The 27,874-nt window shown below is 39.0% G+C and overlaps 1 protein-coding gene across 1 annotated transcript; it reads right to left on the reverse strand.

The window, feature by feature from the left end:
- Window positions 1-74: 74 nt before the first annotated feature.
- EHD4 (EH domain containing 4) lies at window positions 75-27,854 on the reverse strand. Its single transcript, XM_082760995.1, has 6 exons — window positions 27,207-27,854; window positions 21,261-21,437; window positions 17,722-17,819; window positions 10,840-11,252; window positions 7,835-7,999; window positions 75-5,279 (listed from the first exon to the last, which is right to left on the reverse strand). The coding sequence occupies exons 1-6, from the start codon at window positions 27,443-27,445 to the stop codon at window positions 4,743-4,745; spliced, it is 1,629 nt and encodes a 542-aa protein (XP_082617121.1). The 5' UTR covers window positions 27,446-27,854; the 3' UTR covers window positions 75-4,742.
- Window positions 27,855-27,874: the final 20 nt, after the last annotated feature.

Below are 27,874 nucleotides of genomic sequence, written 5' to 3' on the forward strand. Positions count from 1 at the left end.
CCCTTTAACTTACAGCAACTTAGGAGTAGTAGCTGAACTGTAGCATCCCGGTGACGCAGATGCATCTCTGGAGATGCTTCAAATAAATAATTTGTATACAGGGGAAGAAGAGATGTAGGTGGAATTAATTTAAGCACAATATTAAAGTGAATATTCTGCTGATATCATTAGTCATTTATAAGCAGTAGGTAGCACAGCATGAAAGATGTCATTGATTTTTTTTTTATTTTTTTTTTGGAAAAGCATATGGCAAAGTACTTTTGCTAGACTATTCAATCTATTGTTATTTTTCCAGGTGAGTGTCCCCCTTTAAGTTAAAAGAAATGCCTCTCACATCTCAAGTTTAAAGCTTTGAATCTGCACAGGAAATTACCTCTATGTTGATTTATCTTCCATACTTGGACTTTAAGAAAATTCCATGCTTAGATATTGAGAAACTTTGAAATTGCACTCTGCTATAAAAAGCTTATACAGAGAAGTGCTGGAGTTATTTATTTTTATTTTTCCTTTTAAAATATAAATTTAGATTCTGGAATCAAGCCTTGGTGCTGGCAGTATTTTCAGCAACAAGTTCAAGGACACAGAAGGGGAATAGCCATAACCTATTGTAGATGCATAAACTGAGGTGAGAAAAAAAACAACTTCCCAAAAAGCTACTATGCTTATGAGCCTTAAGTAGAAGAATTGAAAAAAAAAATTCTTGTCACTGAATTCACTTTCAGAAAGAAAATTACAAGCAAAAATGTCAGGTAGTTCAATATTAGTTTATTAAATCAGCAGTTTTTATCACCACTTTCTAAAAATGATTACAAAGCATATTAAAATATATTACAGTATCTGCAAGGAATTTATTGTGTAATAAAAAGTGCAACAATAATGAACTTACAGCTTTGTTTGCCTAACTGGACAAAGTGAAGCGCTCTGCACAGATCAAACTCCCTCAAAGATAAATTGAGTGCCTTTAAAAGGGAAAACACAGTATTCAACAAAAGTATTAGAAAAGGTGAGTATGTGAAGTACAAAAAAATTCATTTTCATTCTCTCCATGCTAAGTTACACATTCCCAAGAAAACATACACTTCAAATTCTCTGCTTGAATTCCAACAATACAAAGAGCCATCAAACTGAGTGCATATGGTGAAGGGAAGAAGGTGGGAAGAAAAATAGTGTGCCCTTCAAGTACTGGAGATAAGTAATGTTGAAAAATCAGGGACTGGATACCACTGCTTTGACACCAAATTCCATGAAAGTTTACACCATTCTTAACAAAGGAGAAGGACCTCATCCTGACCTAAAGATCTTTGTAAACTCTCCATTTTCAACCTGTCACAGTTTTGAAAGGGTCTTGCTGTCCTGTAGTGTGGTTTTGAACAGTTGTCTCACATTTTTTCTTCCAAACAAAAATCTAATTGATTTCTGTGTGAACAAAATTTCAGTTGGGAATTAAAACTGTTGCGGAACAGCTAGAGAAGACGTAAAAGCAGCAGTGTCTACTTTGGTTTACAGCAGCAGACTACACCAACGAGCACTAATTTCACAGAATGAATTCTTGACAGTTTTGAATGATCCTTCAGCAAATGTAATCAAAATCCTTGGCATAAAACTGCCAACTAATCCAAGATCTTGTTCTTTGTTGAGCAGAGATTAATAACAACATCAAATGAACAAAAAAAAGATTACTTCACACTGCTGTTCCCAGTAACTACCCACAGCACAATTTCATGAGAAGGTAATCCTGCTCCCTTCTCTCCTCATGCTCCTTACATGTTGTCTCACTAACTCAGCAGAGCATTATCCAGATTGCTTCCCCTGAGCAACAGCACTCTACTAGATTAGTTTAGCTGCACATGAAACTGCAGTTTAAAGTCCATATGAAATGTACTTGAATTTCTATCAGCTAATTATGACCTCTTAACATTCCAGTGCACTGCACCACATATCTAGATATGCATTCATTGCATGCTGGTCCTGAAATGCTTCTATTCCTCCACATCAACAGTGAATTCACCTCTACTCTTATACATGCTTTGTGGATTCCCTTTCCCCTTCAAGTCTTGCAGGAAAAGAGCAAAACATTTCAACTATATCTAAAGAAAATATTTAACTTATCAAAATAATGCATTTCAATTTGTCCCCTCTAAGTCCAAGTTAGCACATTCTTACGGAGTCTGAAAAAAAGGCTGTATTCTCCATTTTACTACCGGTAAAACTAGAAAAAAATATAAATCACTGAGAAACTATCCTGCTCCTGTCCTCTACAGGAGGATATTTCTACTGGCATGGGATCACATGGCTCCAAAACATTTGGAGCATCAGTCCTGGAAGCTACACATGGTGGGAATTCAAACACAGGCCCACCCTGGAACCCTGTTCAGAAGAAGAGCAAGGTAAATACAACAAAGTTGGAAGATCAGCAGCTTCCAAGATCCTCTCAGCTTTGCCCACTCTACATTAGGCACAACACACAAGTTTTCTTTCTTCTGGTGGCTTTCTTTGCAAAGCTATTCTGGTTTGTCATTAGTGTACAAACTTGTCACTGACTACAGAAACTACCCACAAATAAACAGCCTTATTTTTTAACACCTCTTGTGAAGTCTATATAATACTTTTTGTTCAACTAAAAATAAATTACTTAGAGAATCAGTTACTCTGCAGACATGCAGTCACACAGGTAGACTCCTGGTCAAGTTTCACAGCTCTACAGAAGTGCACAGAGATGCGCTAAGGCTAATTTGGCCCCTATCATAGGTCTAACAGAAATAAAGTTGTTACACTTAAATTATAAGAGAAAAAAATAAGAGTAAGACAAAGCAAGCAAGTCCTCAAGACTGATTAACTATGCCTGGATATCCTTGACACAGGCCCGGAAGCCTGGCAAGGTGAAGGTGTTCTTATGTCACTACTTAAAATAGCTTCATTGTTTTCACATGGAAGAGTCCTAGCAAAGTTCATGGTAATTTCACATCAGAATAGAAAAGATGCAGAAAGATAAGAGGTCCAGAAAGATTTGAAGTATGAAAACCAACTGACAACCTAAAAAACACACAATTCGAAGAAAAAGTTGAGGCTCTTCTTAGATCACCTACATATCCGAACACGTAAATGTGACTGAAGTCTTAACTCAGAGACAACACTCAAATTACTTCCCTCCCTACCCCCACTGCAAAGATGCTAAAACATTTTTTCGCTTGCTCTGTCTCAGAAGGCACTACTGCTAACACTTACTGAGTCTCAAAGAAAAAGTGCCTGAAGTTACAGTACCTTTGATATGTAGGGCATTTCATAGTACAAATGGAGTACAAGTCAATACTTGCTCACATACACAGACCTACACTGACTGACTGCCAAGTTTGATTTCAGAAAAGAAGTGGCCCTCCCCAAAAGACAGGTTCACAGGACCAAAAATATACCTTCTTTTAAGGTAAAATTACCTTCTTTTAAGGTACTTGTAAAGTCAGTTGGAAACAGCAGTAAGCCAATGGGTTCAACATTTGATTTTGTCATTAGAAAAATGATGATTAATGATCATTTTTTTTTTTTTTTTAAATAAAGGAATAATATTTGAAGGGACCAGTCTATGACTTATTTCAGTCATATGTAAAGATTTCTGTTGGTGACCCCAACTTTCAAATCTGCTACCATATCAATCAAATCTCTCTTCAGTGGTTGTCAGCTACCTGTTGGCAAAACAAAGAGCTAAAAAACCTTTCTTTAAAAAGAAAAGTATAAGATAACATAGATACCTGTATAATTAACAGTAAATAAAAATTAAATACCCATGAAAATTTCTCAAGACAATTCAACATGCTTTGAAGATGCTGAATTTCAACAATGCACCTTTTCTGAACATTATATGAGGCTTTATTTCAATGGAAACTTTTTTTTTTCATTAAGCGTATGAAAACATTCTGCTTCGACTTTGAAAAATTCAGGAATTTGCAGCGCAGCTAAACTGAAACCTCAAAAGAAACACCAAATCCAAGGAACAAAGGAGATTCAGTTCTTTTAAAGATAATACTGAGTATACAGTGCAGCAGCTCTTCAGATAAGACAGTGATGACAGACTGAAAGAATCATTTTAATATTTTGTACTTTCTAGCTATAAGCACCAGAGTTTTAAAATAAGTCTGCTCATAAACAAGTCTGCTCATATTCTGAGCACTTAATATTCTCGCCACAACTTTAGTCTTTCTCTACTCCCAAATTAAATAAGAACAACAAAAATATAGAACAAATTTAAATTTCTTTTTTATATCTGCTTTTTCTTAACCTATAGAAATGTTGACATTCACTTGATGACTAAAGTATGCTTTCAGTGTAGAAAATGTTCCTCTCATAGGCGGTGAATATAACATTTAGAGCTTCCTTGCACTAAATAAAATAAATAGTTTGGAGTAACCCGTGGTTGCTAAGTGCTTAGGTTTGGTGAAGATCAGTGATTTCATACATTTTTTTTCTGCTTTATGGCTGTAGAGGCAGTAAGATATGGAAGCAACACTACAGAAACATTTTCACCTTACCATCCACGCATTATGATAGGTTTATACAAGGCACTTGTGATAAGCATGTCTCAGTGAAGGTCAGCAGGGACTACTACACAAATGTTTCCCTGCTACTATGCTTCTAATTTCAGTAACTTGCGTGAAATGGGCTGTGAGGTTTAAAGATTTAAGCCTAAACTCAAATTTTGGTAGTTTCAACACATTCATTGAAAGACATCCAAAATCCTCTTCTAATATTTTTCACTCCGCTGTCTGCAAAGGTTTCCTGTGAGATGGTGGCACCAGGTGGGAAGGCAGTGTGCCAGGCAGTTCATATCCATCCAGTTTTATCTTGATGAGATGTTTTGCTAATGCAAATTCCTCATCATCCAACATCCCATCACCATCACAATCTGCGAGTTTCCAGATCTTCCCCAAGACACTGTTGGGTAGTTTGGAAGTTACCATCTCTTTCTTTGCATTGATCCCAGATATTTTGCCATTGATTGGTGACAAAGTGTAGAAAATCTCATCATAAGCAGGTTTATCTTTGGCAACAACCCATTCTTCTTCATCAGCTCCTTCCTTTGCACCTTCTCCATATCCCTGGCCAAAAGGTCCTGCCATGGTGCCATCAAATGCCCCACCGTGAACCAACTCTGTGGGCATATTGCTTTCTTCCTGGCTGATCAGGCTCATCAGGGAGGCAATCTTGTTTGCCAACATATTATCCACAGCTTCAATAAGCTTTGGTTTCAAAGAGTGAAATTTAGTGAAGTCACAAGTCTCCAACTGTTCCTGTCAAAGATATAAACATTTCAGTGACAGCTGTTAGAAAAACTTCCAATACACTGAAAAGGTTAGAATCACAGAATGGTTTGGGTTGGAAGGGATCTTAAAGATCATTTAATTTCAACTCCCCTGCCATGATCAGGGAAACCTACCACTAGATCAGTCTGGTGTTACATTAGTTAAGGAAGGGGCTTCAAACGAAAATAATCTTTTGAAATAGATCCCAAAACTGAAACTCAAATTTCTCTTGAAGGAGAAGCAAGGTGGATACTTACATATCACACCAAATACATTGATCAAATATACCAAGACAATTTTGCAACAGTGTTCCTCTATTCAATCGAATTTACAACAGTTTTCCAAATGGCAGTGCATAAGAACATGGCAGTTGGTGTTACCTAACAACTTTCCATTTGATGATTTTATTCCAAACATCAAAGAAAGTAGGCAAATAGGGCCTTAGTCCTGCTAGCCCTTCTGCAAGTGTTTAAAATTAGCAAATACATTCAAGAGTTTGCAGGTCTCATCTCATTTTACAGATTAAACTTCTTGTTTGTAACTAGGTCATGAAGCAATGTCCTTTACCAATAATAATTAAAAAACCACTGAGCTGGGGTAACAACAGCAACATTTTTATAGCAGTGCTGCCAGAAGTCATCAAGTAATTTATAGAGTTATCAACTTGTGCATACACTCCTACTAATCTCAGTGAGATTTTTAACTAGGTGATATGTGCTATTTCAACACAGACCCAAGCATGTTTTACGTCAGAAAAAATAAAAATTAAATTTTGTTTAGGCAATTATTTATTGATTTCTAAATGCAAAAGGCTATCCAGGAAAGAAGAGTTACAGTAGAAACAGACAAAACAAAAACAAAAAGAAAACAGTGTTAAACTGCTTTGACAAGTCCCATCTATCTCAGGGAGCTGCCTCCCTACATAACAGAACTGTAATGATACAAACCAAGAAACGTGAACTACAAATTGCTTCACTCATGCACAAAGAACTTTGCATTTCTTAAAGGAAATATTGCCAACAAACAACAATCACTCCGTTCAGGTGAAGTTTATGCACAATCACCTGATTTACAGCAACTCATCAGCCTAAGTTTATGATATACAATAACTTGGAAACTAAAGGTCAAGTTTGCTATCTGTTTTTTCCTCAGTACGGAAGTGAATGATCTCTCTTGTATATATTTGCTGCCATCTGCTGCTGAGGCTTAGTGATATACATTATTAGTTTGAAAGTTCTGTGCAAATTTTGTTTCAATACCCAAACTGACAAGTCACTCATTCTCTCTTTTCCTATCACAAACAGAAGAGGCAAAGTAAAGAAAAAAACCTGCACTTTTTCCATGCAAATCCTTCTAAAACCTAAGTTCATGAACCCTTCCTCAACAATCCTGCTTGTGAAAATCTAGATATAACAGATCTTATACTAAATCTACAAAATACTGTCTCATACAGACAATTGATCCCTAAGTTAAATATTTTAATCTGTAAAATAAACATGTGCATCCCTATAGACAGGTTAGGTTAATGAAAACAGCTAGTCATCACTCTTTACGATTAGCAGTGTGAAGATACCACATAAATTGTCAGAATAATGTACAAATATCAATCTGAAAAAACATTCTCCATCACATGCTTGACTAGCCAAGGTCAAACCAAACTGCATGTTCCTGATCTCTCAAGTACATCGACTTGGAAGATCAGATATCTTCTAATTCAAATATCATTCAAGAAGCCTATGATCTGAGATCGAAAGATTGCAAATTGAGGCTTGAGGAATAAATTGAAAAGCATGGCTAACACAGCACGGCTGTCGTTCCCTAAAGAAAGTGACAAAAAGCAGGTAGTAAGATTTTCAGAGTTCAAAAAAGAAACAAGAGGTAAGAGATATTAAAAACTTAACAATAAAAGTATAAATTGAGAACTAATTTTTCTTCACAGAATACATCTCTAAAGGATGGGGGAAAAAAAAAAAAAAAAAAAAAGAAAATCAGGGTTTTCAGAAGCGAGAGCTTAAAGCTGGACTTTTCAGGTAACCTATTGCCTTTGTTACTCAATGGCAAACAGCATCACTAAGAGCAAGAACAGAGAAGGGTAAATATGACTGATGTGTGACTATGGGCATCTTCACCTACCCAAATATCTGACAGAATTACAGAAGTGATATAAATACCCACATTTAGGACGCAGATCAAGAAACAGCTTAGCCCATACGAGCCCTCTAACATTTTATTTGTACCATCTTTTAAAACATTTAGTACTATCTGCTAATAGGAATCAAATATTGAGTAAAAGAACAGGTCAGATTCCTTATGGCAATTTCTGCAGTCTTCTGGGGATGCACACACACACATTAAGGAAATTACCAATCATCTTCACTGCTTCCAAGTCATGCTAACACCAGTGGCTGTCACTTCTGCTCTTCTGCCATTTGCCCAAAGACTCCAAACTAGAATGCTGAGTCTCTCTGTTCTGTCTTTTCTGATTTGTCAATCATGTCAGAAAATTAGTATTATTTCAGTGGAACTGTAATCTATAGTTTTACCTGCATTTTTTTGACTTCAGGGAAGTCTCCTGCTGAGATATGATATTCTCTTTGCAGCTGGCCATAGATCTCAGGTAACCTGCTGATCAGTTCCTTCTTCTTGTTCTCTTTTCCAAAAACAGAGGGCATTTCTTTTTTCAGGTAGCTGATGATATAAGCATGTACCTAAGAAGAAGCAAAGTTTAAATCAATACTACTGCTCATATAAGCTTAACAACATTAGTGTTCTTCACCCAGGTCATAAAAAGAAGCAGAATGAATAAACTCATCTCAAAGAGTAAGTCATTTGAAGGACAACATATTACCAACAATTGTTTGTGGAACCTCATATTAACAGAAAGAGGTGTCAACTAACTTTTGCTGCTTTCAGTAGTCCTTTGAGAAGCTGAGAGAAAGCAACTGCATTAAAAAAAAAAAAACGCAGTTGGGAAGAAAAAAAAGCACAGTTTAAGAAGGAGCATTGTACACTACTGTATTGGTACTAACAGTGAGAGCAAAAGTAAGGTCCTAAAATGCTGTCCTGTCACTTACATATCTGGATCATGCAGAAAAAATCAGCTGTACTAGTCTCTCTGTCTCAGTGGTGGAGAATTGCGACTCTACTTGTCTTGCCAGTTATTGATGGAAACAATGGGATAATGGCTTGAGTAATCCCAGCATGTTAAGTGGCAGGGCTATCTAACTGAAGTGACAAGGCATTCCTACCTTTTTCCTACCAGAGGAGTGAGCACATAGTCTATATTTATGTAGCCACAAAAGGATGATAAAGCAGTTAGTATGCTATAGTAACAGCATGCCTTGGCTGCTCTGCAAAGCCTTGGGAGAAAAGTAGAGCCATTCCAGCATATTAGGGAAGGCATTCATTTAGGATGACAAGCCCTAAAACACATCAATACTTGCAGCCCTCTTTGATTTTTTCATCTGCTGTGATCAAGATAAACCGACACTGCCATCAAAGTATCCACCCTGCCCGTGTACCCTCCTTCCACCCTTATCCTCAAACCATTCATCTCTTCCCTTGCCACCCTCCCACTGCCTTTCACCAGCAAAAGGGATCTGTGTGGCCACACAGCAAGTGAGCTGGTCCAGGACAGAAACTGTGGGCTGTATTTGCTCTCACTGGGGTGAATTAATTTATTCCATTCATTGTGTAGGCACAGATACTTATGCTGCACAAGGGAGGGAAGCGCTAGGTCAGGCTTCTTTTAGAAGCAATGCACATATATCCATTACAACTTGAAGTAATTAACATGCCTTCTTCAGCTCTGACCCAGGAAGGACCACCGAAGTCAAATGACCTCTGTAACAGGATGAGTCTATTAAAGAACTCAAACCCTTCTTTATTTAAAAAAACAAACAAAAAGATGCAACTGTTTCCCAGACACAGTTTTCACACACACACACAAAATATAAAATTAAGAATGTCTATCATTATTGTACCATAGAATACAAAAAAAAAGGTGAAATTCTGAGTAATGGGTAAAGAGATTACCACAAAAGAGAAGCAGTAGAAAAACATGATTATGCAGATATGGTGATGTATACAATAATTAACTACCATCAAAATACCACAGAACATGCCTTATTTTATTCTGGAAAAACCTTACACATAACCTATGCAAGGAAAGTGTGGTCACATTCCTTTACTTACTCATTTAGAAGCTTACTGGGTAAAAAAAAAAAAAAAGAAGATATATTCACTATTCACTAGAAATGGTGTAACCAATATTTCTTTGAATGTCTTAAGATCCAAACTTTCACATTTGACTTAACAGAACAGTAGCTAAGCAAAAATGGACCATCCACATTCAACACCACTTCCTCCTATCTAAAGAGGATGCATGCATTTTAATTACAAATATACTCAAATTTCTACAGAGCACATAAAAACAGACAGCATAAAGAAGCATAGTTTCTGCATAAATCCATGAAATTTTCTGATAGGGCAGATGTGAACGTCCTCCAGAATGACAGAAATTATGAAACGGGTATATTTCTAATAGAGTTTACAAATAATCTTAAGTGATTTTATAGTCTTATATTTAAAATAATTCTTCTAGCAAAACCAGAAAAGTACGTTTATAGTTCACAAGCACTGACAGTTTCACATGTGTAAGGCCTGCAAATGAGCACATATGTTTCTTAAAGATAAGAATAATTCTCATCAGAATGGGATAGTGACTCACAGGACTAAAAAAACAACAAAAAAAAACCACACAAACAAGCAACAACAAAAATACCCAAATTTGACGGCAAGTTAACAGTTTTCTTTTGGTTTGGGTTGCTGCATATGTTTTAGAAGGGATTCAGAGCAGAGAGGTATAGACATTGGACAAAAATACTACACAATGCTGTAATTTTGACTCAGTACTTAAAGTTCAGTGCAGAAGACAGAAGTGTGACGCTGTAAGAATTACATTGCTGCTGTCCTGCAGATAAACAGTTTATTCCCCTTCCAGAGCTGACTGATAAGCAAGCCCCTTGAGTACTGTATTTTGTATTCACCTTTATCTGTTTTTATTTTATGTTACATAAAAACACCTAAAAACGATCAGATACCTTTCCATTTCCAAAATAATTGTAATGAAGGAAAATAAAAAGCTGACAAATGTACACAAAACAGATTGAGTTAATAGCAGTTTTTAATACCATAACACCAGGAACGTGACAAAAAAAAAAAAAAAAAAAGGTTTATCTTCAAAAAGCAGCATTAAGTTAACCTTACTGTGCAGCGTAAAAAATTGTACACCTCCCCTCTCAGCAAACAATAGTTCTAATGGCCTGAGAAGATCTGATGCCTTTCTCTAAGTAAGGGAGGCATCCCAGTACAAGTCTTTATTTCCTCCCATTTTCTTCTATGACCTCTTCCATATAAATCTGACAATACAATCCATTTACTGAAAACCACACATTTTATGAGTGGAAAGATTGGGAAAGGTGAGAAAGGACACACTGAAAAAGACAGAAGAGATCACTCATTTGATTAACTTGGCATCTTTTCTTACCTTTGCAAGTCTCGCCCTCTTAATGAGATCGTTGAGCTTCCGCACTGCGGCCTTCTGCGGGAGACTCTGGATGTCCTGGAAAAGATCCTGGGCCTCTGCCTCAAAGAGTCTTCGATTCTCTGTGTTTCGGAGAGGATGGGACCAGAAGGAGCCAATGTAGACCCTCAGCACCTCTGGAGTGTTGATCACCTTTCCCAAGGACCACATGAGTGCACCGTAGACCCTCATCAGCTGCTGTGTGTCCACCTGGTCAGCCTTATTAAGTACCACTCGAATCTTGTCATCCTGGCCCCGGAATGACTTTATAGCCTCTGAAAACTCATCAGATATATCCAGCTTATGGGCATCAAAGAGGAGGATGATGCGGTCGACCCTCTCTGCAAACCACTGAAGGACTTGGCAGAAGTCATAGCCTGAGGAAAGAACGCACTATTACAGTTCTCCTGTTGGGAGCAGTGAGTCTCAGAAGGTAGGGATGGGGGTGCAGAACAAGGGGATCATAGCATCTGCCGAGGGGAGAAGGGGAGACAGACCACCTGGAGAAGAGTATCTGTGGACAGGTCAATACAACTGTATCCTACATGCCCTTAAACAGGTCTCATTATTAACACCTTTTATTTTGGTTACTGACCTTGATTTTCCTGAACCTTGCCACCCATTATCTACATTGTTATCTTTCACGTTGCTGTGAAATATCATCTCACACCCATGTTTGCCTCTTCCGAGGGTTCTGACTTCAGCACTGAGAGCAAGCTAAGAAGCTTTGTGGGGCTCTTACCAGAATCTCTCTTCTCACTGTTAACACTGGCCACTTTGGTAGCTCTGTGTGCCTGTAATAACAGGCTGCAAATGCAGCACCCCAGTCTAAATCAGCAACCAAAATTTTTTGGATTATAAAACCATTTCCAAACTCTTATCTCTTTGCATTGCAACACTTGCTGTTATTTCTGCCACAGCAAACTTGGGAATGCAATTTACCAGTAATGAGTCCGTGTTGCTGATGGCTTTGAGGATGTGACAGATTAGAGAACACAAGACCTTTCTGATCATCTGAAAGAGACGTTTTGATGTTCTGAGGAAAAGTCTTTTTGTAGGACCTGTCTGAATGCTTTTTTAAATGCAGAAGGTAACCTAATTCACACAGCAAACAGTATTCAGGAAATTCTTATTCAGAAGTGACACATTTAATCTGCAAAGAGTCACCACAAATGATGTGGCATTGGGCTTGGCATGCACATGACTCATCTTGTTTGAGTAAAGAATAGCAAGGTTTGACTGGGAGATGATATTCTGGCCCTATTTTTCCTCTCAGAAAGAGACACAAACTAAAAGAGGCAGCAGTCAAAATGCAAGGACTGTTGTAAAGTAACCCAAATAGAAACTACACTTCTGTCTCCATATTTAAGCACTGACAACAAAGAAAGCTCAGTTATCACCAGTGAACTCTCCAGGGCATCGTTGGTCATTTCTGAACCATGTAATATGAGCCTTCAGACCTGCACTCCCCCAGCTAACAAAATCACTTAAACCACTCATACATGAGCCAATTAGCTGAATACTCCATGTTTCTTGTCCAGACACAAGCAAAACTCCTCTTCTCCACTCCTCATTCTGCCCGGTATCTTTTACGTTGTTTCAAAAAAAGAATAAGGGGACATTGTGAAGTTGCTTAGCTTTGCTTAAAACGATGCTGGCTCAGTCAAGTCATTATTCACTATACCTTCAAGTTGTTGGTCTTTAACCCAAAAGCAAATCAGCTTTTTCTGTTGGCCCTAGTGAGGCTCTATTAGAAAACAAGGAGAAAAATGGGGAAAATGGGGAATTCCAGATTTCTTATGAAGCATACTTCTACATGCTTATCAACATAGGAAAAAATTCAGCCTTAAATCTTTTGTTTATAAATGACAATTAGCATATGAAATGAAATCTGGAATTTCTAGTTAACAGTACGAAAATGTCCCCAGTTACCTGTCTTCCCACCAACTGCCACTAAAATCCAGCACAGTCACATCAAACAGAAAGGTGAAGGCAATGGTAATAAGGTATTATTAGGACTCAAAAGGATGCAGGTCAGACTTATTAACTGGCTAAACACCACCACCACTACCAACAACAAAACCACCACCTTTCCCATTAAAAGAAATGCTTTGTAAGAAGTGCAAAACCCCTGTCCTATCCAGATTTTCTACATTCTTTTCTGCGACCAGGTCTAGAAGAGATGACCAAGAGATGAAAAGTAGGGGGCAAGGAGGAGAGCTGCACAAAACACAGCTGGAAGAGAGCTCTTCTCACTTAACATAATTTTATTAAAATCACTATAATTTATCTCTGTAAAAATTTAGCAGTAAAGAAAGGGAGAAAAAAGTCTTATGCCACTTCTCTGTACAACACAGTAGCATCACTGCACATATCTGAACTATGCAACAACCTGTTCTGGACTTCATACATATAGAAGGAAATCTGCTTGAAATTAAATATGTAAAATTGCAAAATGAAACTAGTTAAATTCTAGTAAGTTTCCCACTAATGGTACAAAGTGGACTTAAAAGGCTGGCTAAATAAATAAATATATAAATTCCCACCATGCATTTGATGGATTTTGAACTACAAACAACTTGCATATTCAGTAAGAATATGTAAACAAACACATTTCTTTTAATATGAATGAAATAAAAATTAATGAAGCATTTGGTTTGGGAAGAAAAACCTGCTTGCTTAAAATTTGTAAGAAAAAGACAATTTAATAACTAAGATCTGACAATCTATTAATTTTAATGAAAACTTGCAATTACAAGTGAATCCATTTTCATAGATTCAGCAGTTAGAGTATTAAGAGTGTATCTGAACTATAGGGCAGCAATATATACTTCAATATTTCAGCCAAGGGTTTCCACATGGTTGACTTCATGATTTTTCTGTCCTGTTCCCACTGAGAGTGCAACACAGCATCTATTCCATCAGTCAAAGCAATGCTCTTTAAAGGAAGCATAGAAGAGCACTGGGTCACAATGCACTTAGGATCCTGTCACATGCAGTGTACATGCATGGAGTTGGATTTTCAAAATTGAGCAGTACTAGTTCAACACAGATGAGTATGGAAAACATGACCAAAAAAAAAATAAATCGGTGTTGATGCTTCTCAGCCTTTTGCTGCCCTACTGTTGCTACTTCTTCAAGGGTTTGTCTCCACAACTACTGTCAGCTACTATCTGTCTCAGTAGTTATGAAGTCTGTTTACAAGTACATATTAGAAAGTCACAAGTCACCCTCATACTCAGCTAAAGGACGAAGAGCAGCAATCCACCAGCAGCACTGAAGAACTCTGTGAGCTCATCCTGAGCTGCAAGGAAGGAGGCAGCCATTGCCTCCAGCACAGGCACAAAGGTTGGGCATCAGTAAAGGGCTCAACAGGGAGCCAGACGAGAGCAAAAGAAAACAATGAAAACAATAATATGAAAAAGCTGATGAGAGACTGTGCAAGGTTACCAGCTCTGCAACCACTGATGAGAACAATGATTATGAACTCTCATGTGTTACTGGCCCAGGGCAAAGTACCAGTCCAGCACATGACAGCCACCAGCTCTACTCAAAGATAAAACTATGCAATCATCTTTACAAGCGCGGGTCTATTTTCTGCGTCAGTCAATAATAAAGATTTAGACAAATGATAGACTTTACCTTTGGGGTCTAAGGTAAATAATTTCCAACTTGCCCTAATACCATCTCCCAAATCTGCAATTCAGAAAATAATCAGGGAGACTTGATGGGTTCCACCCATTCTCTGCAAGGAGGGACAGGCAGACTGTCCACTTCTTCCACCCCTGGGGCTGGTGTTACTGCAGCAGTGAGCTACCTCTTGGATGAGTGCTGCAATGAGGAGCTGCCAAGTCCAGAGAACAATTACTCACTTAGTTCATGAAGCAGGGGTGGACAGAGTGTGGAGCGATCCCACCCACTGGTGCAGTACAACTACCACAAAAACAACTATAAAAAAAAAGGCTACGAACACACACATTTGGGACCTGGACAAGAACAGCTATTCCCACCCCCCAAAGTTTGCTGTTCTTTTCTTGTTGTGCAACAGGCAAGCATCTAAACTGTCTCACTCTTTCAAATGCAGCTTGGTCCTACACAAAGAAGCATTTTTAAAATATTCTTTTTAAACACTCCAATCCTGGGGTAAGGTTCCAGTTATGTCAATGAAAACCTGTCTCAATCCAGCACTCTCATATGACACTTTTACTGCACTCTTGTTGGCAGCATAGTCCTAAAGAGAACAGACAGTGCCTCACTGGAAAGAAAAGCCTGACACAATACTAGAACTATGTACGTCACCTTTCATAATTCCCAACAACATTTTCACAAGCCTGACTAAACTGAGAAAATTAACAGTGCTTAATAACTCTGGTTCTAAAAAAATGCAAGGTGAGCAATGTTCTGCATTTTTTCTGATCTTTTTCCCCATGTTTCTTTAAACCCTTGCCTTCAGGTTCAGTAGCAGTCAGCTTCCCAGGGGAAAGAGGAATGTACATTTCCTTTCCTGTCACCAGGCATTTATATTGACATTTGCAGTAAAATTATCAAGGCGTGGTCCTTGAACAATGCAAGAAGAAAGGTCACCACATTTTCTGAATAATTTATTTAATCCTACAGTCATTCCAACAGTCACGAATCAAATTCTCCTCCCTTTCTCAAATCAGTTCCTCCCCATACCCTGCTAGCCATTGCTTCACCTTCCTCCTCTCCTCACACTCATCATTCCTTCCAAACCTTGCAGACCACACACACGTTTATGTCTGCAATCTACTTTGTGAATGTCACCAGTGATGCTGCTGAACCTTCTGGTGCACTCACAGGGCAGCAGCAGCACAGGGACAGCTATTGTCTGAGGGGACAATGCCAGCACGCATTTGCACATTCCTGTCGAGCCACTTACGCAGGCAGTGAGCTGACGGGCAGGAAGCCTCTGGCACATTCTCCCACTGACAACAGGAGCAGGAAAGGTGTGTCAGAAGAAAGACAGCTTTGAATATTGTCCTAAGTGTACATTTTTGCTCCTTTAGAAAATGATCAGCTCCTTCATCTATGGACACCTTGCCAGCTTTACAGAGCTCTAAATAAAACACCCAGGAAGCTCTGCATTACTGCAGAGTGCCTTTACTTTCTTCCAGTCTTTTACTAGGAAAGGAGTGAAAGCTGAGGTCCTGTAAATTTCCACTAATTCTCTAGAAATGTAACTGAAAGACTCAGATAAGAATAGACACCAGCAATATGCAGAATAGAAAGCAACTAATAATATTTATTGGGTGTTATTTCATGTCACATTCCATTACTGCATTATGAAAAAATCTCACCTTACATATATCCCTTAGAAAACAGCATTAAGTTTCATAAGAAAAACTCAAGTCTAAAATGAAATAGAAATATACTGAAAATTTAAACAAAAAAAAATGTAAAATTTTGAAATACAAAATCTTAAGCTGTCAGAAAAGAAATTCTGCTAAAGAATCACCCAGTATATTTAGACCTTTCCTGGCAAGTAAAGACTCCCCATGTTTACATCTAATCACCTCCAGTGAAAGGAAATGACAGCTCCAACAGTGAAGCCTACAAGCTGTCACCTTGTTATAGTTCGGAACAAAACTTTCTCTAGTGGAGAAACATTTAAGTAAAACAGAAAACATCTTGTAGAATCCTGCTTACGTTTGTACACAGTGATTTAAACAGGGCCTCTGAACAACTCAAACTTCAAAACGTACTAAATTAGGCTTGTAGCGTATGTTGAAGTCATTCCAAAAGCCATTCAGACAGGCCCTGCAGTGCAGCATCACAGGATACATCAAGTTTGCTCTCTATAAAACCACCTGTTTTCGAACTGCATAAGAAATCTGGAATTCATATACAGGAAACGTACCTATGAAATATTTCAAACATGGGTGAGCACAGTATTGCCTAATCATAACAGTGTATAGTAAGTCCGTGCAATAGCTCTATACAGCAACTTGCAGGTACACCAGGAACACTGGCATCTAACTATATGAAACCTTAAACCTCAGCAGCAATTGCCCTGCAAACTTGGGGTACAGAGAACAGAGCACTGAAAGTTGGTCTCCTAAAGCCTTGTGGTTGTACCATATTGGTACAGCCATACTGGTTAAAGCTCAACATCATACAGCAGAATCACATTTTTGATATCAGAACTATACCAAGATACGTATTCAAGAAAAATCCCTAACACATTGAAAAACACCTTGGTGAAACGCAAACTAGTCAAGTTAAAACCTTGTTAACAGATAAGGAAAGCTTAAGGTTATGACTCAGCACTGTCTAGGTGAAAGTCTACTGTATGTAAGGGCAGGTCAATTAGGCCATAAAAACACTTGATAAGGCAAATACCATCAAGAAATAGAGTTTCAGAACAATAAAGAAACGACAGCTGTATATTCTGTTAAGTCACAAGAGCAATTCTAGATGGCAGTGAAGATCCACAGTCTTTTAAGCAACACACAACTACCAGTGAAACCTAACCCCAGAGTGAAACACAACCCTGTCCCACACAGCAAGGTTAGAACTTCCTTGACAATCCCTGTCAGCACTGAATTTTGTCACACAAGTGCTTGCTTTTTCACTGTCTGATTAACACGATGCCTCAGTTTTCTGCATATTTCATGTTCACTTCCATACTGTTAAGGAAGGGACAGCAGGTACTTGAATGCTGCCAAGCATTACTTTCCCTTCAAGTGGAGAAGGAGAAAGACTTTTTTTTTTTTTTTGGTGGAGGAGAAAGGGAGCTGGAATCCAAAACAGAGAAGCAGAAGGAGGAGATTTAAGACCATTTTTGATAGTCAGTGTGCTCAGTTATTTTCAGCTCCTGCAACTCACCTCTGCTGATGCGCTGTTTCTCTCCAGAGAGGATGCCTGGGCTGTCAATAATGCTGATACTCTTCAGCACCTGGTTAGGCAATTGAGAACACAGGAATCTGCAGGCAAGGAGGGGAAAAAAAAAAACAAAAACCAAAACATTAGCATGAGCTCTAGCTCACATGTATATTGTCCCTTGCCCTCTTTATGTATTAGCTTTTAGAAAGACTGAAGTGAAATTAAAAAAAAAAAAGGAAAAAAGTTTTTGAAGTCCTTAATGAATGCCATTTTGTTTTTAAACATGTATGGCGGCCAAAAAAGAAAACTGGAGGGCTTCTTAAAAAAACACACATCAAAACAAAAGGAAAACAGTGGAAAGCCATGCAAAACTCAGAACCATACGAACTGTATTATCTAAGTGATGATAAAATTCCAAATGTTGCAAGAGCTGACAAAATGGGCCACATATGCACCATTCTAAAAAGAAAAAAAAAAAAAAGCTTAACTTCTAGTTACTGGCTAGCCAAACCTGCACTCCAAACTCTGATGCTTCTGGGATAATTCGTGATTGAAAAAAAACTTTACTTCACTTCATTACAAACTGCCTTTAAAAGATTTGCATAAGAGTTTAATCTTCTTACCAGGTAGTGATTGAAGACCATACCGACAAGAACACTGTGCAACCTAGCATCTGCAAAGCTTGCAAAACGCCAGTGGCCAACATAAAAAGCTATCATCCCCAGAAATTTAGTTAAAAATGTAACAGTGAGGTACTATTGAATAAAGTAGTGATTTTTAAAATTTTCCTAAAATTTGCCTAAAGGACACATTGTGTTAAACCAAACATTTTGTGGAAGCACAGTGGATGCACAAAAGTGACAAAGAAAATACATTTGACAACAACAACCATTACAAAAGCATATATCACTAACATGAACAACATGAAGTAGCTTTCACAAATTTGCAAGATTCTGATGACTGAGTTTTCATCTCTGTTTTTTTTTTTTTCTTATCACTATCTCAAAGAAAGCCCAGTTTAGTATCACTGAGATGTGTCTGAAGCTATCTTACAGGAAGAGGAGCACCATTATTTCAGCTGAACAATGCTGTAGTATTTTGATGCAGGCATCGCCCAAATGCAGACAGCTGGAAAAGGCCATGCAAGAAAACAGGGAGCTAACAGGCCTCAGAGATGGAAACACACAGCAGACTTGACAGAAGTCATTAGTGGAAAAGGAAGAAAATACATAAGACAGAGAGATGAAATAAAAGGATAAACTCAAACCACAATTAACTGTTTGTAGCTTTTTGAATATATCCATTATCTGAAGACAACAGGTGGGTCAATAATCTTAGGTCAAACTAGTATTTCTGACAACTTAAAACATTAATGTTACTTGTATTTGAATATCTGGTTTTGACACTGAGATTTGGCTCTGAAATATCATTTCTTACATAAGCTGCATAAGGTGTGATTTCAAGTGCTACATCATAAAAAGCAAAACTACTTAAACAACATATATTTTTCCCAATAAAAAAAAGTTTTACAAAAATAGTTTAGCTGAGTGAGTTGACTATCTTCTTGCAGCACATTGATGCTTTCATGCTTTTCATATTATTATAAGACTATTATTAAAGAAAACCAGCAATATTAGGCTATCCTTGGAAACATTAAAGTTACATTTTTTGCAAAAATAAAATCAACAACTTTGCAATCACCAATCACCTGTTGATTTTGTTTGTTTGTTTGTTTTTTCCTTAAGATTACCTTTGGAAAATCTAGAGTTTATCCAACCAAGAACTTCTCCCTTTTGCATCCATTCAGACACCCATTAGATTAAAGGGGGACCATGTGTTTCTCCTCAGTGGTAGTAATTTTCTCCATAACCTTCTGGTATACTGCAATGTTCTTTTTTCACTTACTTTAGTCAGAATCCAAAGGCACACATAGGTCCTGTCCCCCTCCCTCTCAACCCTTACAAGTACACCGGAAAAATAAAAGACAAATTTCTACAGTCAGGAGCCTTGCAGAGACATCTACCAGAATCAGTCAGATACAAGGGAGGGGAATAAGAAGAGGTCACAGAAAAAGCGGCAAGATAGTATCAGTAAGTTGATGAAGCTAATTAGTAAGTACAAGTCTTCATTGTGCTACTGTGTTCTTGTTTGTATTTCAGTTTCTCCATTACCTCAGACGCTGTCTTCTCTCACGTTACATTTAGATGAAAAGGACATTTGGCTTTGTTAAGTGTCCATAGCCATGTAAAAGTACTACCTTAGGCTTATTCATGAAACAAAACATTAGGATTGAGAAATCATTTAAAAAATCATTACGTAACTCTTACATCCAAACCAAACACATAGGATTATTACATGTTCAGTGTAAGTACTTGTTTGTTATGGAAAAATACTATTTACAGGATAATTATGTTAGCTGTTTTCATAGATAGCCTAGGATACAATGGTGGGGTAAGAAAGAATAGTGATCTGGAAGACTGAACTTAGCTAATACACCTCACAGGAAGGGGGCCCCAGAAGTATTAAAGTAGGACCTGACTGCAGCTTCCCACAGTACATTATCTCTCAGCAAACTGGTAGCCAAGCCAGCCATAAGTAGCTATAAACATAAACTTTCTTCTGTGGATATGCACAGCAAGAGATAAGACCTTACATGATGAACTTTTAACACATATGTCAGTGCTTATCGGTCAAACAGGAAAACTTATTGTTAAAAGAGAACCAATTTAGATTAATTGGCTAGCAAAAGCAGGCCTCCATCTCAAATCACCATCAAATACAGGAAGAAAACAAGGTGATTGCTCACACAATGCCAAAGTTATTAATAACTTCAAAATGGAAATAAGTATTTCCAACTGCACGTTAAGCTACTTACCGCAATGTTCACAGCTCCTTAACAACTCTGCCTGTTTTTGCAAATACACAGCAGGTATCCAGAAACAATCATCCTGGTCTACTGCACTGCTTGAAAACCATCTGGTTTTCAAACTTTTTACTGGACTGCTTGAAAATGACCAAAACGAAGCACTTAACAGCTTGAATATATTTTTTTTTCCTTCAAAAGCCATATTCAAATATTCTCCATTCTTTCAGGCCTTTTTACATCTCTCTGCAATTCACAATTTTGAAGAGCTACTCGAAAACCTCTAGTGTATAAGGGACTAGCGCAGAGGAACAGGACAGCACCAAAGGAAATAGATTTTTTATTTTGGATGGTAGGTTTTAAACAACAGTACTTCCATATGAGTTTTATTGAGTAGGGAAACTTGTGCCCAAACTGATCTTGAGTTCCAGCTAGCATAATGCCTTAAAAAAAAAAAAAAAAAAGAGTCAGCTGTATGCTAATGCGACTTCATACTGCCTTTTTTTTTTTTTTAATTCACTTGAACTGTCACTGCTTCTGCTTGTACTTGAATACTTATTTCATGCTGTTCAATATGAATACAGCAGAAAAGACTTAGTAAACAGCACTGATGTTTGAAGGCGGTATCAAGTAGAAATTCAGACTTAAAATCAAAAGACAGCAACCAACCAGATCTCACCTGTTCAGGAAAGCATTTCCAAAACGGCTGAGTTTGCGGAATGGCTTCTTAGGATCAACAACCAGGGCATTTCCAGGAACACTTCCTTCTGACTCTCCATACATCACAGCAATAAAAGAATCTGTGGTAGGCTCTGGACCAATCCGCATGCCTGGGAAGTCTTGTTCAAGCAGGTATCTAGAGACGGAGAATATGTAAAGTAAGAGACTATATGATGGAGAGCTAGGAGAAAAGTAAATAACTCCAATGCCCTTGAAAATTCCCAAGGACACCCACACACTAGAATCATAAAGTTTTCTCTGCATTTCACTGTTTCTATTAGCTAGGGAAAAAAAAGGGGGGGGGGGGAATGCCAGTTTTTCACAACAGCTAGATACAAGGATCAAGTCAGTCACTTTACAAAAATATGGTGCAAAGTATTCCCTCACCTGCAACACCTGAGCCACTCAAATGGATGCATGGATGCTTCTACCAATGATCACAGTGCTGTAGGTTATGCTACAAGACACTGCTGTTTTTTGTCCATGTTTGCAATCCCATACAAGTGCTGCTAGCACTGAAAGGGAGTGGTCTGAAACACAGCACATGAGCAACATCAGCTTGCTGACAGACATAACCATTCAATGAACTCAGTTGCAACATCCTCTTTTTTACTACCTTGAACTCACCTTTCTACAGCAGAGATAATACAGTTAGGAGACAATACAGTTACTTCTATTTGAGACTGAGGAAAAGGAGCTTTTATTCAGTTTTATTTATTTTAGTTAACAATTACTTTCTGATACACAGGGTAAAACAAGTTAGACCCACAGAACTCCATAGCTAAAGATAACATACATCCCACATGCACCAAATCAGGAGGTGTTGTACAAACAGAAGCCATCATGCACCCCCCTCTGAGCAATCTGCTGAGACACAGACTGCACATGCCCATTGGGCCAAGTCTGATACATCAAGTCTTGACTGGCAAGATCTCAGATGAAGGATGCACATATTTAAATGCTAGAGCTTACTGGAAACAGAATACGTACTTAAAGCCTACCTGCATACCTTCCTGGATGGCAAATGAGAAGCAAGAGAAGCCACAAGCCTATCTGCCAAGCCCAGGCCTACACTCTCACATTTTCCACTTTTCACAAACAGGACCAAACAATCCTGCTTAGTTTTAATGTGAATGTATGAGTACTACTGTCCTCATTCTCAACAGTACCATCTTAAAAATTATCACCTTGAAATACTAAGCGTAAATTGTCAGTGCTGGTCCCACATCCAATGACAGCACCAGTCACAGTTTTGAGCATGTCTAGATTAACACCGGCCTTTAAGTAATAGGTTTGGTCTGGACCTTAATCTAACAGTACTATAACTGTTCTACCATTGTTTAAGTTTCATAAGTTTTCATTGGCTTGAGAGGACTTCCAGGCTGCTCTTCCTGCAAAATACATACTACAAAGTATCCACAGTATCACTGTTACCCATCAGAAAAGCTCATGAACCTGGCATGCATTGGTGATGGCACTTCAATGGCAGTTTCCTTTTATATGATTAAAAAAAATGATCTCATGGCCACATGCAACACTTGGAGAGTTTACAAGGAGTTCAAAGTATTAAGCACCCTTAAGGATTCCCAACATTGTATTTTCAGCTCAGAACTTGAACAATGCAAATTCATATTACCTGCAAATTCAAATGATAGACATAGAACAAATTTGAATAAAGCGCTACTGACTTGCAATGATACTTCCAAGTTAACTTCACGGATGCAGCTTTAAAAGCCAGGCTTTCAGAGATAACAATGCAGGAAGGCAAGAGCTCCTTCCAAATACTGAGTCCCACCCAAGAGCCAGAGCGCTGGGCCTGCTGCAGCTATTCAGAGACTGCAAGCACTTGGTAAGGCAGGTATTTTCCATTAAGACACCCTCTCAGTCACATGTCAAGAACCAGAACAGCCAAAAAGATACCCCAGATCTTGAGTGCTGGTTGTACAAGCTATATCACACTTCCTCTTGTTATGAAAATATCGGTTTCACTTAGCCACATAAAAGGGAAGACCAACCTTCTGTAAACTGAAAAACTGCAAATGTTTTTGTAGTGTTATATTAGCACAGGAAGCTACCTGGATTTTTAGCATCTGTGACCACTTACCCTTCTCAGGAATTTTCAGCGGAGAGGGAGTTCAAAAAGATTCACAGGAAGAATGCTTAAAAATAGCATTTGTCCCAAAGACAGTCTAGATCAAACAGCAGACATCCTGTTGACTCAAGGGACTTGCTCTTCACCCTTTATTTTTACCTGGGCTATAAACTTTCTGCTTTGCTAGCAAACATTCATCTACATCCCTTTGCCAGACCTATAGCCCAACTACAGGAAACTGGTTTACAAAGATTACTCACAGTTGCGGATACTGATAATCATCTGAAGCCTGCATGCTTCAGTTAAGCCATACTAACACATGAACACAGCCTAGGTGGACAGACCAACACTGGGCAAGGATGCAATGTGATGTATGGAGAGACAAGCTAAGTCTCCTTTCCTAAGGCTGTCCACCTCCACACTACATGCTACCACAAATCCTCCTTGCTTTTTTTTTTTTAAACGTTACAAAACTAACAGAAGATGTTTGCTATAATGCAATAATTCTGTTCCAAATACCTTGAATAAGACTTATACACAGTGCTAGTAACAAAGAAGTTCTACAGACCCAAAGAAATTAAGAAAGAGCCGACAAAAAAAATGATGTGGTCCATTCTTGCCATACAATTGATTGCACACCATTAGCAGGCTCTAGATATTACAGATATAAAAGGGAGCTTTCACAAAACTCAGCTCCAGCTGAGTTAAATAGAAGGAAGTTTACTGTTTTAACCTCTGAGTAATACCTCTGAACAAAGTAAAAGCACGATCTGGCGAGCTGAGGAATTCACTTCTGTTTTTCCTCATCTTGATATGTTAAAATAATAATAAAAAAATAAAACAAAAAACTCATCACTTAGTCTCTTACACTTGTAGATTAAAGAATGTGGTGATTATAAATGTGCACTGATGATCCCGTCTCTGATACACTGCAGTTCTCTTCTCCTGCCCCTCCTTTCACCACTTCTTCCTCTAAAGCAGCCATGAGAAGTTGGGAGTATTACAGAAGCTGCGCAGGTACAATGCCAAGCAGCTTACATGTAAGATAAGCACTTGGCTCTCACCCATCCTCCCACCCTATTAAAAAAACAATCATATAAGTATTGCCATTTGGGCCTCAATACACTTGAGTTGTTGGCATTGTTAGATACTTAAATGAAACAGCATTAGCGCACTACGTCTTAGACAGCAAAACTGGCCAGTTCCACTGCATTGTTCAGGGAGCAACCAGTAACAACAGCACCGAGTGAAAAACCAGAAAGGCTGACAGAAACCTGGAAGTGTTTATTTTTCTATCCTAATCCCTCAGGGCATTCAGTCATTACTAGATCAGTGTTTTCCATGAAGACTAAGTGGAAGGAACTGGGTGGATGTGGATGTGTCAGAGCTATGAAAATGTGAAGTTCTCACGGTAATTTCTAAATCAAATTATCTCGTGCTAGGTAGCCTCAAAAAGTTAATCTCAAATGAATACTCATCAGCTAAACAGATTTGTAGGTTCACATATAAACATGATAGTAAACACAAAAATAGATTTAGTGTGTCCTCCTGACTATGAAATGAAGAAGCGTGAAACAAAAAGCAGTTTTAATTAAGGTTTAAAATAATGTTTCCTTGCCAAAAGGCTACTGGAAAGAAAAAAAAAAAAAGGAAAAAAAGATATAGTCTAACTACCTTCTAGAAAAACCTATCAGTTATAAACCATGAATTTTAACAATCTTGAGAGAGTATGTTTTTTTTTTTTTTTTATAAACAACCAAACAAAAACCAACCAAACAAAAAAAAAAACAAAAAACACATGGGAAATCAGCCTACAATGGAGGAAATTAATTTGTGGCTGACCTGGCCACTACAGTATTTCTTCTTTTATAAGTCTTCGCTTTATTTTACATACACAATTTCACTTCTCATTTCATTGCCTTTTTTTTCTCCCTTTCCTCTAAACTGGATTTTGAATATCAGTCACTGTGACATAACCTTTACACCGTTGGCATAAGTTGCTGTCCATGTTGAATGGAGAGTTTTCTCATGCTAATGCAGCCAATGATTATCTACAGTTATTACCTACAGCAAACCCTGATGTAATGAATATTTATCTGGCTTCCCTGGGGAAGGTGTTAATGGTGACTGTGGTTCTTTAGAAGCAATATCAACTCTTTTATTACAGACAGGGTCTCAATGGTCAATTCCTGTGAATTCCCAAATTCTCCAATACCTAGTAAGGGATTATACCACACTGCGATCTATGTAAACTGGGGACAGGAGAAAGGGGTGTCTGGGTGAAAAGGAGGGCACATCACAGTAGAAGTTGCTTCTTCCATTCAGTCAGATATTTCGATAAAAAGCATAAGATATCTTTAACGTTTATATCAGTCAAACTTAGTTGATGTTCACCAGAGGGTTCAAAATGCGTCCAGATATTTACTCCCAGCAGAGACCACTGAAGTCTCACTTCCCTGGGAAATAACACCGAAAAGGTGGGAAATAGTTGTAATGAATGATATTTCTTTCTTCTTGCAGACCATCCATTAGTGTCGATCAGCCCTATTATTCTGTATTTTACAATTAAAGAGGTAACAAGTTACACACAAAGCAACAGCACCCGAAGTACTTGTGAAGCAGTGCAAGGCCTATTAGTGCTCCTGAGTGCAATACTGAGCTATGTTCAGTCAAATATGGGCAGCTGCAAAGGACAGAACATCAAACATCCATAAATCAAGAATGTGATTTCACATCCAAGGCAAACCAGAGGGGAAAAAATTTTCCTATAAACTGCAAATGACACAGCAAGTCAGCTGACAGGCAGAACAGGTTCTGGGACATCTCTGTTCCGGACCACTCTGTCCCACATTACCCATGCCCTCGCCTTCCTTTGTCCCTAATCCAGGTAAGATCACTTACCTGGAAATACACCCAGCCTACCAGGGCTGCTAGAATTTGAATACAAGTAAAGAAGAAAATGAATCAGTCAGCACGGGTTGAGAAACATGAAAAAGATTCAAACCACCCACTCCACAAACACATACCTCCTTTCAGCTACCAATGGGGATCCCGAAACCAAGTTTCTCTTAATTACAGCCCTATATCTATTTTTAGCACACTGCTCTGAGCAAGCCCATCTGGCATGTTAGCAGAAGTCAGAAACCACCAGCAAAGAAGCAAGGTGAACCTCAAGCCTGCGGCCAGCTGGCTGCAAAGCAGGCACGAAACGTGACAGGCTCTGCAAACATCTGAAAAGGTGAGTAAAGGGAAACACTGCTCCTTGATGGGGTGTGAGGAAGGGAGTCCTCTGCACTGGAAAAGGAGAAGTGCCATAGCAAGGCTGCCAGGAACCTTCGGAATTAGAAATGAAACATTTGTACAATTTACAATTAGTGATGTTTCCTCTTCAACACAATTGAACAGGAGTGTGAGGGGAAAAGAGATCTCTGAGGACGCAGCATGAACGCTGTTGTGTTTCTCCTGTTCCCACATGCAACCTAAGTATTAAATTTCTTTAAGGAAAGAAGGGGCGGACATAAGGTTGCACGGCCGGTGATGACAGTAGCCTCTTTTCCTCCGAAATAATTTAGAAAGAAAAAAAAATAATACAAAGTTAACAGGAAGTAGACAGCGAGGTTACGCTTTCCCGGCAGAACATGAAATCGAGAGAAGGATCTGAAGCAGGAAGTAAGAGCAATATACAGCAGCTGAGACTCAGCCCCAGAAGCCGCCCCCATCCTCAGCACAGCCCCTCAGGCACCCCGAGGTGCAGCAGCACCCATCGCCGGGTGTGTGTGTGGGGGGGGGCACCCCTGGGGGTCCGCCACCTACCGGATGAAGGTGGTCTTGCCGGTGCTGTACTGCCCCACCAGCAGCACCATGGGCTTGTTCTCGAAATCGGCCTCCTCCAGGGCGGGCGAGTGGAAGTCATGGAAGCGGTAGTGCTCCTCCAGCGGCAGCAGCTTGCGGAGGTAGAGGTCCCGCAGCCCCCCGGTCACCGTCTGCACCACATCGCCGCCTCCGCCGCCGCGCTCCCGCCCGCCGCCCTGCTTGCCCAGCCAGCTGAACATCCCGCTGCTGCCAGCTCCGTGCCGTGCCGAGCCGTGCTGAGCCAAACAGACCCGCGCCGAGCCGAGCCGTACTGAGCCGTGCCGAGCCCCGCTCCTCCCCGTCCACGGCCCTGCCCCGCCGGCGGGGCGGTGCCGGTGCCGCGGGGGGGTGGCCGCAACCCACAGCACCTGCAAGCAGAGACGTCCACCAAGGGGCTCCCAGCTTGCTATTCCCTCCCCTCCAATAATAAAATATATATATATATTTTCATTTATTTATTTGGAGTGGAGGTATCTGGGTATCTTTTATTTTCTTGTTATTATGTTTTTATTACTTATTTATTATTATTTTTCAGAAACAGCTTGGTCCCAAAGCCGCCTCTTATTTTTTTATTTATTATATCTGCCGCCCCTCTTCCCCGCAGGGTTCAGCTGGGTCCCCGGGAGCGC

Source organism: Aythya marila (genome assembly GCF_965140915.1).
Source record: "Aythya marila genome assembly, chromosome: 5".
Lineage (NCBI taxonomy): Eukaryota > Metazoa > Chordata > Aves > Anseriformes > Anatidae > Aythya > Aythya marila.

Bases quoted from the DNA above. Each gene is read 5' to 3' on its own strand.
- EHD4 (XM_082760995.1), bottom strand. From the start codon at position 27,445: ATGTTCAGCTGGCTGGGCAAGCAGGGCGGCGGGCGGGAGCGCGGCGGC. The intron at 11,253-17,721 runs GTGAGTTGCAGG...TTCTTTCCTCAG, and splicing joins GAAACAGCGCATCAGCAGAG to GCTATGACTTCTGCCAAGTC. The intron at 8,000-10,839 runs GTAAGAAAAGAT...GCTTCTTCTTAG, and splicing joins AGAGGGCGAGACTTGCAAAG to GTACATGCTTATATCATCAG.